Source organism: Mya arenaria, chromosome 17, assembly GCF_026914265.1.
Source record: "Mya arenaria isolate MELC-2E11 chromosome 17, ASM2691426v1".
In the NCBI taxonomy this organism is placed as follows: Eukaryota; Metazoa; Mollusca; class Bivalvia; order Myida; family Myidae; genus Mya; species Mya arenaria.
Window position 1 is genome coordinate 35,027,663 of NC_069138.1, and position 18,918 is coordinate 35,046,580.

At 36.9% G+C, this 18,918-nt stretch overlaps 1 protein-coding gene across 6 annotated transcripts in view; it reads right to left on the minus strand.

The window, feature by feature from the left end:
- Nucleotides 1–49: 49 nt before the first annotated feature.
- The window catches only part of LOC128224573 (hemicentin-1-like), a 39,825-nt gene continuing 20,956 nt past the window's right edge, over nt 50–18,918 (minus strand). For all 6 annotated transcript variants that reach the window (XM_052934472.1, XM_052934466.1, XM_052934471.1 and 3 more), the window contains 19 exons: nt 18,532–18,657; nt 18,105–18,266; nt 17,129–17,280; nt 16,789–16,909; nt 15,522–15,656; nt 11,510–11,647; nt 10,907–11,100; nt 10,497–10,587; nt 9,928–10,188; nt 9,254–9,496; nt 8,415–8,735; nt 7,961–8,056; nt 7,406–7,513; nt 6,957–7,067; nt 5,506–5,704; nt 4,440–4,565; nt 3,569–3,635; nt 2,882–3,258; nt 50–2,609 (listed from right to left, as the gene is read on the minus strand). In XM_052934472.1, coding sequence (XP_052790432.1) covers nt 1,961–2,609; nt 2,882–3,258; nt 3,569–3,635; nt 4,440–4,565; nt 5,506–5,704; nt 6,957–7,067; nt 7,406–7,513; nt 7,961–8,056; nt 8,415–8,735; nt 9,254–9,496; nt 9,928–10,188; nt 10,497–10,587; nt 10,907–11,100; nt 11,510–11,647; nt 15,522–15,656; nt 16,789–16,909; nt 17,129–17,280; nt 18,105–18,266; nt 18,532–18,657 — 3,677 coding nt within the window. In that variant the 3' untranslated portion in view covers nt 50–1,960. The remainder of the gene's footprint in view (nt 2,610–2,881; nt 3,259–3,568; nt 3,636–4,439; nt 4,566–5,505; nt 5,705–6,956; nt 7,068–7,405; nt 7,514–7,960; nt 8,057–8,414; nt 8,736–9,253; nt 9,497–9,927; nt 10,189–10,496; nt 10,588–10,906; nt 11,101–11,509; nt 11,648–15,521; nt 15,657–16,788; nt 16,910–17,128; nt 17,281–18,104; nt 18,267–18,531; nt 18,658–18,918) is intronic.

Consider the following 18,918-nt stretch of genomic DNA (forward strand, 5'->3'; position numbering starts at 1 on the left):
AAACATAATTACCAGTTATTTTGATTTATTAAAAACAAAACTGGAGTCATTTGTGATTGAGGAGTATTTTATTGAATTCTCTTGAAAGTACAAAAATAATCACTTTTCAACAACCATTATTTTACATGAAGCAGGCATTGAATTACCTATTACATGATCTTATCAATATATTATGCTCATCAAAAAATAATTTATGTAAATAAGTGGGATGTACATGCACTGAAACACTGTTTTGAATTGAACAGAAAACCAGCTGTTTGAAAAAAGAAGCTGCACTTTTTCACTGCTACAAAAATTAATTGACATGATGTGGAAGCACCCTGATATTAAAACTCAACTGTTGAACTAATGTAGATATTTACTAGTCACATGCTAACCCTTGATAAGCAAACGCACATGGAATAAAATTAAATACATTCTTTGGTAAAACAAAGTAGGTAATTAACGAGGCCAATCTTAATGGATTTTGCGTATATGTCATTTTGCCTGACATGTACTTAAGGCAATAATTTGAACTTGATTAAATGAAGAGAGATGTTACCTGGTTCATTAACAGCTTTGTGCAAGTTTTTAATCGGGTACCATAACTCTTGATTGAATGATACTTAATTCATGTCCCAGTTAATTGGGAAATCTGTTTATAGTAATGCATGCAAACTACAACATACATGTTTCTTATAAACAATTCATTTAATTTAAAGCTTCATAAACTGGTTGAAATTAGCACAAGAACATAAGCCCTGTACTGGTAAAATGCTTTCCTGGCTTGCTCAAATTCTGGATTTTATACAGCAGGGCTTGTTTCAAAAAATTTGATGCCAAGCAATAATGAAAGAATTTGAGCTTTTTCATACAAAAGTCTTATCTGGATGACTGTATAAAACTTGTTGATTACTTCAAAACTAGGTTGTATCCATACACTGGTGGGCTAAAAGAAGCCCAAAACCTTTCTCATGTCCAGAAATAAATTAACCTTGACAATAAATAACTGTGTCAATAATCAATAAATACAAACTATAACATCTGATCAAAACAAGTCAATAGTATACAAAATAATGTTATCACAGCCTATATACATACATTTAAACAATGCACAATTTTGCAATCTCAAAAAGACATGCCTGAATGAAAAAGTTCATGTAAAATGAGAATGTAAACAATAATAATACCATTCTAAAATGGATATACAGATAAAACTTCTATTTCTTGTAAATGAGCACTAACATGATCAGAGATGTATATAATGTATATGAAATTAATTACAAATCAAATAAACTAAAAAAAAACAACAGTTTTTAATACCCAGTAATATGGTGTAGTGAGTGGCCCAAAAGTTACAAAATTACAACATTGACCGATAGAATATAGAGCATACAGTTACAGCTGGCATACAGCTACAGCTGTTTATTTATAGCCATGGCTGTAGTGTGTAGCTGTTGTTGTATTTTCAAGTAAAGCAAGAACAATGAAAAAAAGCTATAGCTTATCGTCTGGCGCCGAAATACAGCTACTGCTGTATTCAATTCAATTTCATACGTTTATTTGACAAAGGCCACCAGCTACTGCTGTATATTCACTACAGATTGATTTTAATTATAGCTATGGATATAGCTTCAGCTGTAATGTATGACTGTTGTTGTATTCTATTTATAGCCTAAACTGTAGTTGTATCTTTTGTCTTACTCTTGTTGATAGTAAACTTTTGAGCCACTCGGAACACCATATAGTAATCTCAGCATCCTGAACACATTGCAAGGACTGTAAGCAAGAACATGGCTGAGCATAATCCTGGAACAGCTTTTTGTATTCATTTTCTATTGTAATTGTTTGAGTATTATTAACAAAATAAATGTACCAATATCAATATATACTAGGATTATGCTGAACATAAATGTGACAGAATTAAGCATTCAATCTGGGAAATTGCACATATTTTTTCATTTAAAGACACTATTACCCACTAATACAATTGTGCACTTTCTACCTCAAGTTGAATCTCTTCCTCAGAAAGGAAATTGTCATCTACCACATTTTTCTTGTTTTTCTTGTTTTTGTCCTCAACATTGTTGCCATTTAGTAAACGTTCTCTCACGTCAGTATCTTTTTCATCACTAGCACCACTTTGCCTCTTGCCATAACAGTGAAAGTGCAGCCCTAAATCACAGTTTCCATCAAAAGCACAGTGCTTTTTTATCGGCCCTTTCTCAATCTTGGCATAACAACCCTCATCACCAACATGTTCAAGGGAAACAACTCTGACTGGAAGTTTATCTTTCAAATACTCTCCTTTTGGAGACATGGATCTAGTTTCCCTGGGAAATCTTGAGTCCATATCTTTCACTTTGTTTGATGCGTATTTGTAATTACTATTTTTGTCTGTTTTGCTTTGAGAAAGTTGAGAAGTTTTCTTTGAACCATTTAAGTATGCTGGTGAAATGACTCTGATTGGTGGTTTTGGATCACATGACCTATTTGAGTGTTCTGATTGGTCATCAGGCACTGATTTAGGTATAGGCACTGAAGTCACAGGACTGTTGCTATGGACACTGGAATAAATATGTTCCAGGGACTTGTTCACTCCATTCACAGACTGGATTTCTTGAACGGATCTGAAATTTAGGCTCTAATATAACATCCTCTACATTTATTTGGAATGAAGAGCTCTAGAACTTTAATGTTTTTCAATATTGGTCTAGAGGCATAAACAAGAAATAGGTTCATTATAGTGATTATGTCTTGCTTATACATAGTATGTGAAGCTTGATACAAATCCTAGCCCCATTGCTTCCAAGTTGTGGCACAATCCAAGCACAATGATGGAGGATTTAGATGATCTGAATAAAATTGACAAATGTCTTATTTCTGACTTTTAAGAACTTACCCATATATATTAGACAGGTCCTCCTCCAGATCTTTGGCAGACAGGGGAGTTAATGATTTCCTTCTCTCAGAGTGATCCCCCTTTGAATACTCTTCACAAATAGACTCCCCCTCCTTCTCCCCATACTTCTCATACCTAATGGTCTCCACAGGTAGGCTGAGGGGTCTCTTTGTAGACCTCAATGCTTTACTACATGGAGTTGAGCTTTTCACATTTGAGACACTAAATGTTTTACTATCTGTTTCTTCTATTGCACTGGTGTCTGGAATACTCTCCAGGGATTTCTGAGGCGTACATGAGAGTCGGTGAGCTGGCTTGCGGCCATTTGTAGAGGTAGAAGCTTCAACAAGGGATGAAATGCTTTTGTTCAATGATGCCTGGAAATAAAATTGTCTTTGAGAAAAAACAACAGTGAATATCCTTTTAACGTGTACCCTTCATGTATCTCATTCAGAATTAAGTCAATCTTAAAATCACTGAAGTAAGAAGGGTCTGGCATTTATTAAGTTAAGATATTGACATTCACTGAATATATATATATCCACAGTAAAGGAAGCCTCACGTAATAGCTGCTTTTTGGCATCGTGTATTGTCGTCTCAAAAAGTAATGACTACATAATTATTATATAGTAACTTATATTTGTAAGAACAAAGGATTTCATTTCTGTGGAATACAATCCTGCTTACTTGTTTATCATAGTTATTTTGTAGGGGACTCCTTGAGATCAGCTGTACGTCAGTTTGTATCAAAGAGCTGAAAACAAACAAACTAATAGCATTACCTAGCCAACCAACAGAAGTATAATAGCAAGCCAATAGCATTACTAGCCAACCAATAGCAGTAACTAGCAAGTCAATAGCATTAAATAGAAAATCTATAACAAAATTTAGTAAACCAACTAAAATTCCTAGCAGACATTTAACAAAAGCTTAATCCAGCAATCTATTCACATGATTTTGCAATCATTGCTACGGCATTAGCAGCAAAAAGCGTAGACTAGAAAAACAACTGCTTGACCTAAGAAACTGACAGCTATCAATGCAAACCAGTGGCTCTATTAAGCTTACCAATAGTCTTATTTAATGCAACCAACAGAACAGCATTTCATTTTGAACTTTCAACATTACCAAACTTACAAATCTTGAACCAATTAAGGGCAGCATCAGCCAGTAGCATGTCACTTTGATGACAAATTGTCCACATACGTTATCTTTAGGCTAGTTTGCATATTAAATTGCTTAGATTGGTAAATATTGATGGATAAATATTGACCAATTGATAAACATCGTAATTTAGTTAATAACTTTAATATTATTATAACCAATTTAACAAATTAACCATTTTATGCAAAAAGCTTTGCATATAGGGAATCATTACACATGTATTTTCAATTTTAACTTCTCCTTCTGTTTCTTCCAATTCTGTAGTGTACCGACACCTTTTGGCGTATATTCTCATAGGCGTTCTAAAGCATAAATGTGCTTTATTATGAGCTGTATAGGCAGTTATTTTAGGCATACAACTAAAAACAACAGCTTGAAACTATTCTGAACTTACTCTCGATGTGGTGATCCCTTCCCTGCCTTGTTTAGGGATCTATTACTCTGGAAGTTCTCGTCAAAACTGTAGAAGCTGATACGGCTGATTCGTTTTGATGATTTGGTGTCTTCATCATACAGCGATCTGGAATAAAAAGTTAAGTCAGGGCTTATGGTCAATGCTTCATATATATCTATTCAATAACTTATTAATACATCCAACTGTTAATGGATTACATGCTAGTGTGCGCTATATGACAAAGACTTCCAAGTTAGGTGATATAAATTATGTAGAACACTATCACAATGAAACTAGTGTTTCATATTTTTATGAAATAATTTCAAAAAATAGTGTAGTACATTCTAGTATAAGTGTATTTTAAAAGATAATAGTGGAAAGTTGTAAGTACAATGTAGACAATTCATTAACGTCTATGTTGCATTTGTTGTGCTTTATTTCAAAACATCACTAATCAAACCAATATTGAAACTCCCCCGACACCTTTCAAGTGTTACATAACTACGCCAAAGCTTTGCCAAATAAAACTGAAAAGGTAACATAGTCCCATAACGAAAACTAAAAATAAAGTTTGAAATTATAAACAGAGTAACATTAGAAAAATATATTTCTATTCCTGTAACCACATGCAACATAAATACCTCCTAGAAATGAGTGATTTCATCTCTATTGGCAGCATTATAAATGTTTAAGCATATAATGTTATTTGAAAAAATATTAATATACTTGCGACAAACTGCAAGAACTTTTATTTATATTTTATACAAATCTCTTGCAAACAAAAGTTCGCAAAGTGATGCAAACGTACCATTACTTGGTATATGTATAACCCTCACATTACAAAGATTGGTCGATTTCAACACCACTTTAGCTAGAATGGCTAATGTAATAGTGCTAAAGGCACATGTATTCGGAAACATAAATTTTATTTGAAGATTACAATCAACATCAGCTCCGTCAAGTTTTAAATCAACATGGAATTTCATTTCTCTTTACAGTTGACAGCCAGCAATAATTTGTTTGTTTTAATAAAACGTTACAAAATAAAGCTAAAACAAAGCCTCACCTGGGGTTTTCCATGTAGAACTGGTCCAGCGAGAGTTGGTGGTTCACAAGTGACAGAGACTTGGACTTGCGCTGGTGTCGGACACGTAGAATGATGAAAATAACCACGGCAACCAGTATCAGCCCGCCTAGTCCACCAAATATGATGGCTATAATCTTCTCTGCAGGCAGAGTGGACTGACCAGGGGTAGAATTGGGATCTAGGAAATTCAAATAAAATAACTGCTTTTCACTAGTCAAGGGACCTCACTTATGATTTAAGTTTTATCAAAAGCACTAAAAAAAACGACAAAAAATGAGTATTACTCAACAGTTATTAAAGCCTTTATTAATGCTTAACATGTGAAAATTTGTCAAAAGCAACATTGGTAAATATAAATTTCATTGATTCATCCCTTGATAATACTGTTATATTTGGCTGCCTGGTGACTGCATAAACTAGTGTGATCATTTGAAAGTGAAGTGCTTGTTGATTACAAATAAATAAAATAAACATACAAAAATACACTATAAATAGTAATAGCTTTTTGTACTGTGTTCTTGATTCAACTTAAATCTGATGTGAAATTACCTATTTTGCATTCTTTCAAGTTTGTAATATTATTCATTTTCCCCTTTTTTACATTTATTTCATTACTCATAAAACTCAAATGATACAGAGTAATAGGTATACAACAACATTCAAAATTCACATAATTGTACATAAGACATGGACAGTTACTGACATTGACCCTTAGAGCATACCAAGGTCGAAAATGAATGGAAACTTTCAACTGGATACTGACAATGACCCCTGAGAAAAAGTAAAGATCAAAGTAAAATGATATTTACTGACAATGATCCCTGAGGTCATGTCAAGGTCAAAGTTGAATAAATGATTACTGACAATGACCCCTGAGGTCATTTCATTGTCAAGTTGAAAAGTTGAATGGATACAAACTGACATTGACCCCTGAGGCCATGTCAAGGTCAGAGTTAAATGACTATTTACTAGCTATGACCCTGAAGGACATATCAAAGTTCAATGCCAATCACTATTAATGATCCCTGAGGTCGTGTCAAGGTCAAAGTTAAATAGATAGGAAACTCACTAACAATGACCCCTGAGGTCAAGTAAAGGCCGAAGTTGAATGGATGCCTACTGATAAGGACCCCTCAAATCATGTCAAGGTCAAAGTTGAATGGATAATTACAGAAAATGACCTTCAGGTCAAATTTAAATGGATTGAAAATTCACTGACAATGATCCAGGAGGTCATGTCATGGTCAAAGTTGAATGGATACTTACTTACTATAACCCTGGAGGTCATGTCATGGTCAAAGTTGAAAGAATACTTACTAACAATAACCCCGGAGGACATGTCAAGGTCATTTCATGGTCAAAGTTGAATGGATACTTACTAACAATAATCCTGGAGGTCATTTCATGGTCAAAGTTGAAAGAATACTTACTAACAATAACCCCGGAGGACATGTCAAGGTCAAACGAAACATGTTCGCTGGAGAGGTTAAGTGCCGTGTTGTGACTCCACACTGACAGTTTGTAGGTGGACTCCCCAAGACCTAGAGGATATATAAAAAATTATATCAACACTTAAATTAGCATCTATGAGGCAACCACTACTTATAAGAAGATATACACACATCTTAAGTCATACTGATGGACTAGTAATAAAAGATCTGATGTTTTTTAAGAGTGACAAGAAATAGTTTTTGATTGTATAAATTAGAAAGGTGTAAACTAAGGTGAACATGTTGTCTTCAAAGTTACTCTGAGTATTGACTTTATGCCACCTGAAATCAGTAAAAGGCGCCGTATTTTAAAACATGGAAAATATTGGATTTATTGCAGCACCTCAAATTATTAAACAGTGACAAAGAAACAAATGTTTAAAAATTACCATTGATTTCAACCTGGTATGTCTGGTTACTGTTGACTACTCCCTGTGCCAACAAGAGTCGCCTCCCTTCCCTCACCTCAATCACCGTGTATGGGAACTGGATGTCACCTGTAGCAGAGATGTAACCCGTGTAAACATACTTTGCTTACTCATAAAAATTAAGACCAAATTCTGATAGTACCTACTTGTTTTTAAAACTGTTACAATACCCCTCTTGAAAAGTAAGCTTGTCAAATACTTCACCATGACATTGACAATGAATTTGTCCAGTCCATGAAACAGTAGTACAAATACATAAAACATGTGATTTGTACTAGGGCATGGATTGTGGGACTGAGTTGTTTTTTAACAATGGTTACTATGCGCATCTCATGGAAATCAATACCAACACCTTTTTGCATCAGAGACTGACTCTCTTTTGCTTGACTAAAAAAGCTGATTCAGTAGCTAGAAAATATAAAAGCTACTGTATGTGTATTGAATACTCAAGTAACTTACATTTAAGCTGAACAGAGCTTTCTATTGTAACATCTATGTGATTAAAATTTTCCTAACCTTTGGGTCCATTCAGCTTGGCCGGTGGGTCCCACATGAAGAGGATGGTTCCCTGCTTGATCTCCAGGCCCAGGACATTGGTGGGTGGGGAAGGCGCTGGAATACACACATACACATAATGATAGAAATATATTTATTGTATATCAGAGTTACCTAACTTTGTTCATATCCACATATAGGTAAAGGAGGTTAACTCAATAATACTCTTAGCCAAAGTTATGGGTCTTGACACAAATATACAATAATACATTGAAAACATGTTGCCTATGTTTCATGTGCATACCTTGAAAGATTATTGTAGCTTTAATATCTTTTCGCGACTCAGCCTGAACAATGACAAAAACAACAACATCAGTGCTTTGTAAACATAACAGCTAATCAGTAAAATGAAGCTTTGCTAATACAGAAAGTCCATCTGGACCTAAAGACACAGGAACACCATTCAACTACTTACTTCCAGCTACAGTTTGAACACTAGAGGAAGCATTGCCTTGTCCTCTACCCAGCACATTTTCAGTCAGCACTCGAAAACTGTACTCTGTGTAGGCGCCCAGATCTGTTACATTTCCTTCCCACTGACCAAGGTTTCTTCCACCTTGACCACCACTGTAGGGCATAGTCATGGCATCGGTCCAAGATCTGCCTCCGTTGGAGGAATATTGTACAACAAACTGCAATAATGGGAGGTTACCCTCACTCCCAGGCAAGGTCCACTGCACAGTTACCCAACTTGAGCCCTTGTCCAACACTTTAGGGGCTGGTGTTTCTGATGCCACTAAAACCAACAAAAAAGCCATTTAAATATTATAAGCTTTTGTCATTCTATATTGACACATAATAAACATAAAAAGATGTAAGTAGACTTACCTTATTAATGAAACAGACTGTTGCATGTGAAATTTGCAAACTATCAGATAATGAAGAACAATAGTCATTATTATAAGAGTAACTTTATACATGAACATTATTCAGATACAAAGAAAGTACTGGGTACTAATTAAACCATGACAAGCATAAATAAGAAAATACGTGTAAGCAGGAATTATGACATCATAGTTTCCTGGGACTGCAAATCAATGAAGGCATTCATTGTTGGACATGCTGAAGCCTTGGGTATTTCTTAGATAGTTTCTTTTTCTTTTTATGGAAAATATATTGAAAATGATCCCAACAAATATGACCATCTTAAATTCTTATCATTAATAAATATTTTCTAGAACAATGATGATGATGATATCACGGACCTATAAACCAGCTCTGTGATGATATCAATCAAAACTAAGATCACCTCACCTGACACAGCCCTGGTAGCTGTTCCCTGGTTGTTAGTGGCAACACATGTATACTCCTCCCTCACACTCTCTCCCTCTATAACCAGTCTGTTGCCCTCGACAGCATGACTATCCGTGTCAGAGGTCACCAGTTGAGCCCCGGAGGTGAAGGTCACAGCTGGAGGTGGTTGCCCAGCAACAGAACATTCCAATATCACCTGACTACCTGACCTCTCACCTGTGAGGCCCTGGATCTCTGGCAGTCCTGGAATTGTATCAGGCAATTTTTTAAGGTGTCTGTAGCTTATAACACAATTTATGCATACTTGTTCTTGGGCAAAAAAAGCCATTGCAATGTCACTGTGGTTCTGGTAAACATTTGACCTGAACCCCAAAAAGCAGTTTTTGGCAATAAGCCTAAGTGTGACCCTCCCAAAAACTACAAGGAAAGCATCAATGACCTTCAAAACATGAAATGCCAGGCAGCCACATTCTATACCACCACATGGCAATTCACCATATTTTCTACTTACAGTACATCATTTTTTATGTGACACCTATTTTTGCTTGTCCAGATTCAACGTATTGCAATGAAATAAAAATAAAAAAAACAAATTTAACACAGTCAAACACTGTAACTCAATGAATATAAATTACTTTCTGTTAACTCAAAAAGCCAAGAGACTACTTAAGTACCTTCAATAATGATGGCCACCACAGCTGTATCACAGCCCAGCAGGTTACAAGCCCGGCAAGTCCAGTCACCAGCATCTTCCTGTCTCACTTCCTGTATGGTGTGCGTGTTGTGTGTAACACGCGTGGATGTGGCCAGCTGACCAATGGGAGTGAGCCATTCATATGTGGGGACGGGATCACCAGATGATTGACAGGTGAGGGTGACTGCTGATTGGACAGTTGTGAGTTGTGGGGTGTTTGTGCTTGTGATTTTTGGAGGAACTAAAAAAAATGGAAATTAGTATAATCAATTTATCTCTGATTTTGGACAATGTTCATATACATGTAAGTTAGAAAAGCAGGTATAACACATGACTTTAACACAATGAAATGTTAACAAAAGGTGCTTTTGGGTTACTGTGAATGTCATCGAACACAGCTTAGTGAAAATCCTTTCAGAATATTTTAACGCATGTAAAGAAGTCATGTAAATTATTAACTGATTACATAGAAGCTCCTTTGGAAAATAATTCAACCTATTCACATGTTGCACCAACCATGTCATTATGAAGATGCAGATATTACCATACCCTGTACATGTATGAAGGCAGACTGGTTTACACTGCCTGCAGAGTTTCTCAGCACACATGTGTACCAGTCCTCATCAGACTTCAATACACCCTGGAAAATATCAATTGTTTTCCTCTTTTAATATTAGGGTGATACCTTTCTGAATATTGCCATGCATACAAATGGACTGTAATGGATAAGGCTTTTTATTATCATTTTTGATCTTAGGGTTTTCTTACTAACAAATTTTAAACAGTCAGAATTATCTCAATTCCTTGAACCTCATAAACGATGAAACTAATACATGTATAGTCCATTGTCATTTTATTTTTAAAATACCAAACCACAGAACAAGTCACCAGTAGGTTAGAATTACGGCTTATTTGTATGGATAGCATAAAAAAGATGAACATGTCTCTGGCTTCAATACCTGAATAACTAAATTTCCCTCTCCAGTAACAGTAACTCTGCCCCCAGCATCCTGGCTCTGGATAGCCTGCCCTAATTGTCCCTTAAACCAGTCTGTGGAGGGCGGTTCCCGGGCACTTCCGGTACAGGTCAAGGTAACACTAGCAGACTGGTTCACAGTCATATTCTGAGGAGGGCTGATGAACACAGGAACATCTGTAAGAAAGGAAGCAAACAAACTACATGTACTTGTACAATCTTCGTGCAAAAAAATATATATCGCAATAACAGTCGACTTATTTTTTTCCTCCGGCAGTACCCACTTTTTGTCCAATCAACAAATTATATGCCCTTATTAAATCTGTAAAATACAAACATGCTTGATAGAATATACAAAAGTGGCACAAGTGGATTCAAATGCTTGCTGATTTTTTTCAGTCACTAACAGAGCATAACTCAACAAATGCATTAGAAAATAGTTATGTGACTTGCTAAACACGTGAATTATTTCCCATGTTTATGTTTTGTTATGTAAGTTTCAAATCAATGGTCAACATGACAGTCTTAGTAAGCTGCTGCATACACGAAAGGACTTAAACATTGATCAAAATAATATTCCCCTTACCGAACTCTGTGACCCATGCAGACACAGAGGCTGTTCCGCCGAGGTTTGAAGCCTGACAGCTGTACTGACCAAACTGACCTGGCTGGATGGCAAGGATAACCAGACCAGTCTTGTCAACAGACATTATCATGTTGTGATCTGAAAAAAGCAGAAGTTGGGTTAAACAATTTACATACATGAACCTAAACCTTGACATCCAGTAACAGTATGATCCTTTGCAGCAACCTTGCTGGAACACGACACTTCTGCTCTGCAGGTTTTTTTTCATGTGGTAAAATTCTTTGCAGCTTTATGCAGTTTTAACAGCTTAACAGTGGATGCAGAAATGATCAATTGACATAAAGTTTGTCAGTCTGGCACTGACCTGAAACATGTTCTCTTCTATATATCTCTTGATTCGATGTACTTGGTAAATTGAGCTCTTACCTTTATCAAGAGATGTTTGTTTTACCATGCCCCTTTTGGCAGCCAATTAGTACTTTTGCAATTAATGTATGTGGGGTTGATGAGTAATAGGTTCCAGTTAATCATTTATGCATCCTCTTGTAGTAGAAGTATAATACAAACTGGTTACACTGGCCTTCGACTTTTCTTTGATGTTAAATCCAAGAGGGTTCAACAGTAGGGATCTACAGGTCATGACCAACCTCCCCACAAGGCCCTTATGTGCAAGGGCTCCCTTTTTCTTGATGATAAAAAGGTTTTGTGTTGAAGGTTACAGTGACCTTGACCTATGACCTGTTAAAAAATCATCCTCAGATCGTAACCAACCTCCCAACAAAGTATGTGGACTTTTGGCCATAGCTTACTGTAGTTATCAATCAGACAAGGTGTGTTCAAGGTCATGGTGAATGTGTCCTTTCACTGATCTAAATTTCAATAAGGGTCTGCTTGTCCTGACCAACCTTCCAACAAGCTACAGGACTTTAGCACATTCTTTTTATCAAATACACCAAAGTTTTTTAAGGTCAATGCTTCTGTGACCTTTGAAATAATCACCTCAAAATCAAGGATCATAATTATGCTGATCATGACTTGCAGGGCAACACTCACCCTCAAACTTGAGAGGGTATCATGTACCAGCACTTGCCACCGTAAATGACGATGGTTACAAGACGATAGGGATTATAAATCGCAACAAAAAAAATCCATGAAAATCTCGAGATTTTTTTTTATATCAATGTTATGGGTTATAGGACACATTGAAAAAATGTTTAAATCCTCTGCCACCATTGGCCATCATGTTTGTTTACAGTGACAAAGTATTACTTTTTTCGAGCAAATGGCAATGGTTATTTTAAACCATGCAACACTTACATGTATACAAAGCAAAATATTTTTTCTGACGGTGCATCCTAAACGATAACCTGTCGAGAATGAAAAGTTTTCTAAAGCAAAAACCTTGTATTGTACGTGTTTGTTCTCAAAATGTCAACACCTACTGGAAGATATAAAGAACGTGACAATGTGTGCGAAAAACAAAGACTATTATCGCATCAGTTTGTACTATTGGTATGTTAATTGCTTAAAGGCAGTGCAAATTTTTCACCCCTTATTATACCACCTACAAAAAAAATTGAATAATTTTAATCATACAATAATGAAAATTTAAAATAATAAACGTTTAACGATACACAGTATCCAGACCTTAAACTGCAGTTTTAACCCATATAAATTCAAACGAGATGATGTGAGTGACATCCCTTCTAAATAAATCTAAACAAACTAGTTTTTTCACCATTTTTTTCTCTGAAGAGTCAATTTCGGCCTGAAATAGTCCTCAGAAAAATATGTCAAAAGCTAGTGACTGTTTGTAAGACGCAGGCATTCTTTTAACATCGAAATGTGATGGAAAAAATGTTTGTCTTATAACCAGTCATTTACGGTATTTACCATCCCAAGTACATACATGCCATATTTTTTGGAGACCATTCCATGAGATTTGGGCAAAAGGCTTAAAATTTAGGGGGATTTGGAAAGTATTCCGGGGGATTTTATATCGAAATTATAAGTTCTCGAAATATCAAATTTTTGTATTTTATTCACATAATTATATAAAAATATTCATTCAATATTGCAATGACCACTGAACTAACATCAATTCATAATATATTATGCATATAACACTTCAATGTATTTATATAAAATGTTAAATAATAAAAAAAGTAAATTTTTACAAAAAGCACAACTAAAAAAATGAATTTTTAGGCACTTCACAGTAAGCACTACTAAAAAAATTCATTTTTAGGCACTTCACAGCACTAGGTCCACATGACAATCATGATAGCAAACACATGCACAATTAATTGCATGAATTGGTTGATTTATATAGCATGTCCTTGGAAGGAACAAATGAGCTGCAAATGTTATGTTTATTAAACTTTACACTCAGCAGATTGTGAATTGTTTCTGAAGTCAATCTTGACCTTGAGTCTGTCTGAATTTTTCTCAATATGCTGAAACAACGCTCAGCGTTTCAGTTTGATGGTGACTGTACTGATATGAATTTAGAATAATCCATCATTATCAGAAACAGTACAGTATACCGTAACATTTTCACACGTCGGAAAATTGTCCAATAGTTGCGTGTTAATATCTTCATTTGTAATTTAATGTCAACACCCTTACAGGGTTAAAACAAACAAACAATTAGTGACACCTATACAAATTTATTGCGACCTTTCGTATAACGCAGAGATCAAAGGCGCTATTATGGCACACTGTGTAACAATCAAAACATGTACCCTACTGATTGGCAGTTTGTGCAAGGCTGTATACACACCATCAATGGATAATCCAGATGTAAAATACAGCGCATCAAATTCCTTACCGTAAACACGCGGATCAAATCTCGGGTAATAAAACCAGTGACAACACACTCGTAAGCGGAGGTTTAAAAAAAAAATATTTTTTTTTTTGGAAACTCCGGGGGATTTGCATCTCCCGCCGGGAGACCGGGGGATGGACCGAAATTCCGGGGGATTTTTTCCCCCTCCGGGGGATATGGCATGTATGCAAGTACACCACTTATTGGATACTTGTTCTCTGTCTGCATAATACTGCAGGAACACAATGACCACTAACTTCAGGAATAGGAATCATCTACATGTAACAATAACTCACCCAACACAAGCTGTCTGCTGTCCCTGTCCCACCACTGTTCTGGTACTGGTCCCTTGTTTGTTAACTACTGTAGGGTCACATTTGCTCCAACCTGGGAAATGATGGGTAAGATGTACCAATAACTCACCCAGCACAAGCTGTCGTCCATCTCTGGTCCACCATTGGTCCAGTACTGGTCCCTTGTTTGTTAACTACTGTAGGGTCACATTTGCCCCAACCTGGGAAATGATGGGTAAGATGTACCAATAACTCACCCAGCACAAGCTGTCGTCCATCTCTGGTCCACCATTGGTCCAGTACTGGTCGCTTGTTTGTTAACTACTGTAGGGTCACATTTGCCCCAACCTGGGAAATGATGGGTAAGATGTACCAATAACTCACCCAGCACAAGCTGTCGTCCATCTCTGGTCCACCATTGGTCCAGTACTGGTCCCTTGTTTGTTAACTACTGTAGGGTCACATTTGCCCCAACCTGGGAAATGATGGGTAAGATGTACCAATAACTCACCCAGCACAAGCTGTCGTCCATCTCTGGTCCACCATTGGTCCAGTACTGGTCCCTTGTTCGTTAACTACTGTAGAGTCACATTTGCCCCAACCTGGGAAATGATGGGTAAGATGTACCAATAACTCACCCAGCACAAGCTGTCGTCCATCTCTGGTCCACCATTGGTCCAGTACTGGTCCCTAGTTTGTTAACTACTGTAGGGTCACATTTGCCCCAACCTGGGAAATGATGGGTAAGATGTACCAATAACTCACCCAGCACAAGCTGTCGTCCATCTCTGGTCCACCACTGTTCTGGTACTGGTCCCTTGTTCGTTAACTACTGTAGGGTCACATTTGCCCCAACCTGGGAAATGATGGGTATGATGTACCAATAACTCACCCAGCACAAGCTGCCGTCCATCTCTGGTCCACCATTGGTCTGGTACCGGTTCCCCGTCAGCACGACACTGCAGGGCAACACTCTCTCCAACTTCAACTGTAGCATTGCTGGGAACCACACTGAAGCTTGGGGGAACTGAAAACAAGCATACAGTAAAAATTGATCTTGCTTGTGAGATCTGTGCACTTTTGTTTCAAAATGGTCAACAGCAAAACTGCATGAACCATATACAGGACTACATAAGGTTTTGACCTCTATGTATGATCTTGACTAATAAGTAAGCAACTTAAATACAGGTTGTAAATAAGTGGCATCATTGGATTCTGATGAACATTTGCACCAATTTATTTCAAAATACTCTATACAAAACAAGGTCACTGTGAAGACCCTTACATGGTAAATACAGATTGACGACAACAAAGAAATGATGTCTGTATATTTGCAAGGCAACACATGCAATACAACAAAAGTAGTGCCAGTGCATTCCAACATTCATCTGTATAAAATAATGTATATTTTCTTAAAGAGTGATGGGCCTTTCTAATGCGGCGTTCACACAGTGCTGATTATGGCTCCCGTTTGAGATCAGACAGCGCTACGACACGAAAAGCGAAAAAGTCGGATTACTATCCTCAATGATCTGGAATGTCCTATCATTGTCTGAACGCAGTCGTATATGTTCGTAACAGAGTCCTACAGATCGGGAATGGTCCGGAGAGGTCGGCCAAGCACTCCCGACAGTTAGGTGCGTCCCGTAACATTCGGGAAACTTAGCCGATTTTGTCTAGTCGGATTACAATCGTGACTATGTCATGACAGATTCGGTCGTTTTTTACCATGACAAAGATACAAATCGGATCAGAATCGGATTTAGAACGGGATAATCTGGACGAATTCTGCTGGAAACGGCTGGATCGGGACGCCTCCTGAACAATATGTTGTCGTGATTAAATAAATGTTTTTACAAATTTTAATAAAAGTTTGAATTTCCAGCCACGAATCACAGGATCTTGATCAGACTTTTGACACATTTTAATCGGGAATGGTCCTATCAAGGACGGCAGTAAAAATCCTGAATGTGTGACTTAGGCTTAAGCACCATTAGTAACATGTCTACTTAGTTTCATGGGAATGCTTTGAATTTTTATGGGACTAATGAAAGGAAATCTTAAGATTTTGTATGACAATGTACGGTAATGTTTTTCTTCTACCAAAAACCCAATAAAAATTTCAATCTTACTTTTGGCAGGACATAATCATACATTACCTGTGACGGTGACAGTAGCCACAGCCTGTGCCTGGCCATGAGGGTTAGAGGCTGTACATCTGTATACTCCGCTGTCTGACACAGCGACATCTCGTACAACCAGGCTGTGGTTCATAAACACCTATAGCAAAATATTTTTTTTAGTTTAGTCGAATATTTAAGTTTAGTCGAATCTGATTTATCAATATCTTACAACAGTTGGAAAACTATTTTTCCTACAAAATTCAACAGCTTATAAAGCTTGTCAGTCATGTTCAGATTCTCAACTTAAGTACTACATTGTATTTAAAACCATCAGTCAAAGAAACAATATAGTCTTTAATCTATTTAAGAAGCAAACCTGTGTGTGAATAGTTGATAAAATGTCCCCTCGGCCATCAATTGACCATTTAATCACTGGAGAGGGCACTCCACTAGCATTACAGTGAAGATATACAGACTGGTTCACAACAACACCCTGGCTGACTGGTCGCACTGTCATCACTGGAGGTGCTGTAATGGGGAAATGCTAGTGTTACTAGACTGGTTAACCCTGATTAACTTGTCAACTTTCAGGGGCGTACCTGAAGCATTTTGAAATGTATGCCTGTACACTTGAGAGCAGTGAAAAAAGGAAAGGTATTTCTATATTTTAGTCCCAATATGATATATGGAGTTAGAGCGGGACCGATATCCCTTGACATGTGACTTTTGTACTGGCCATTTTTGCGGGAACCTTAATTCATTTGTACGTCTGGGCATACTGGAGTATGCCTAGGTATGCCCCTGATTTTGTCACTGAAGGAGCTGCAATTTATAATGAGATGCATCCTGGGAATGTTCATATGAGATATATCATGTGCCTAAGATCCTAACTTTAAAACCAACCAAAGAACATGCATGAAAACTCATAAGAAGGCATGTCCAGCAATATTTGGTATGAATAGACAAATACTTCACTGAAGAATCCTTTCAAATTTCAGAAGGGCAAATGAAACCAGTCACATTTAACTAGTTCTAGACATTCAGCACCTCTAGAACTCCAAATCTTCCACTGTGACCTTGGTTGACATGTGGTTATTGGCTATAAATCATGTGTCAAGGCTGCTCAAGGTCACAATATCTCCATCTATAAACATCTTTAAAACAACTACATATACCTTGAAATGTAACATAGGTCGAGGATTGGACAGTTCACAAATGGTTTCTGGTAGTACATGTACATGCCTACTTCCCTGTATCAGTCAAGGTCACAACTTTACCTTTTACACAGCCTTAAAGGGTCAAGGTCACCTTTAAGCATTATAGAATATTTTATTTGTAACATTTCTTCATACCTTCCACTCTTACTAATGTAGAAACCAGGGCAGTTCCCACATGGTTGCTGGCAGTGCATGTGTACTCCCCAGTATCAGCCAAGGTCATAACCTTCACTCTCAAACTGCCACTTGAAGTCAAGGTCACACTGGCAGTGGAATCAGCCATTGTCAAAGACTGACCTGAAATAAGGATCAGGTGGAAGTTAGATCATAGCATCAGAAAAAACATGATAAGTGCCCTTTTTTTTAGCTCTATGTGAAACATTGTACCCTTTTTGTAAAGTCAGTTCAGGTTTAGGGTCTTTCAAAATGACACTGGTTTGAAAGGCAAAATGCAAGGGAACTCACATAATTTAAAGTTGAAAATAAAGTACTATTCAAAAAGCAAGTGAAAGTTAATTGACATAAACCTTGAACCACTGTGTACTGAACACTCCCACCTTACCTCTGCTAGGTGTGTCCCAGGTTATGGTCGGTGTCGGGTTTCCCTCTGCAACACAATCCAGGGTCAACTCCTCACCCTTAAGGACAATCTGGCTAGCCGGGGGTAAGGAGGGGAAACTTGGATGGGCTGAAAGAGAAAATTGTAAACAATAAAAGTAATTGAATATTAAAAAAAATATCATTTATAAAACACAAGTTTGTATGACAGATCTGTGGGGACATATCTACTTCAAATTTCAAGATTTTAATTTCAGTAATTCACAGTAATTGAAATTGTAAAACAATTGGATAATGAGATTGAAATGTCACTTCAGGTCTTTCGTTATTATGAGCATGCCATGTTATGTGGTGGCCCTCTGCTGTACACTATATATTTAGGTACCAAAAC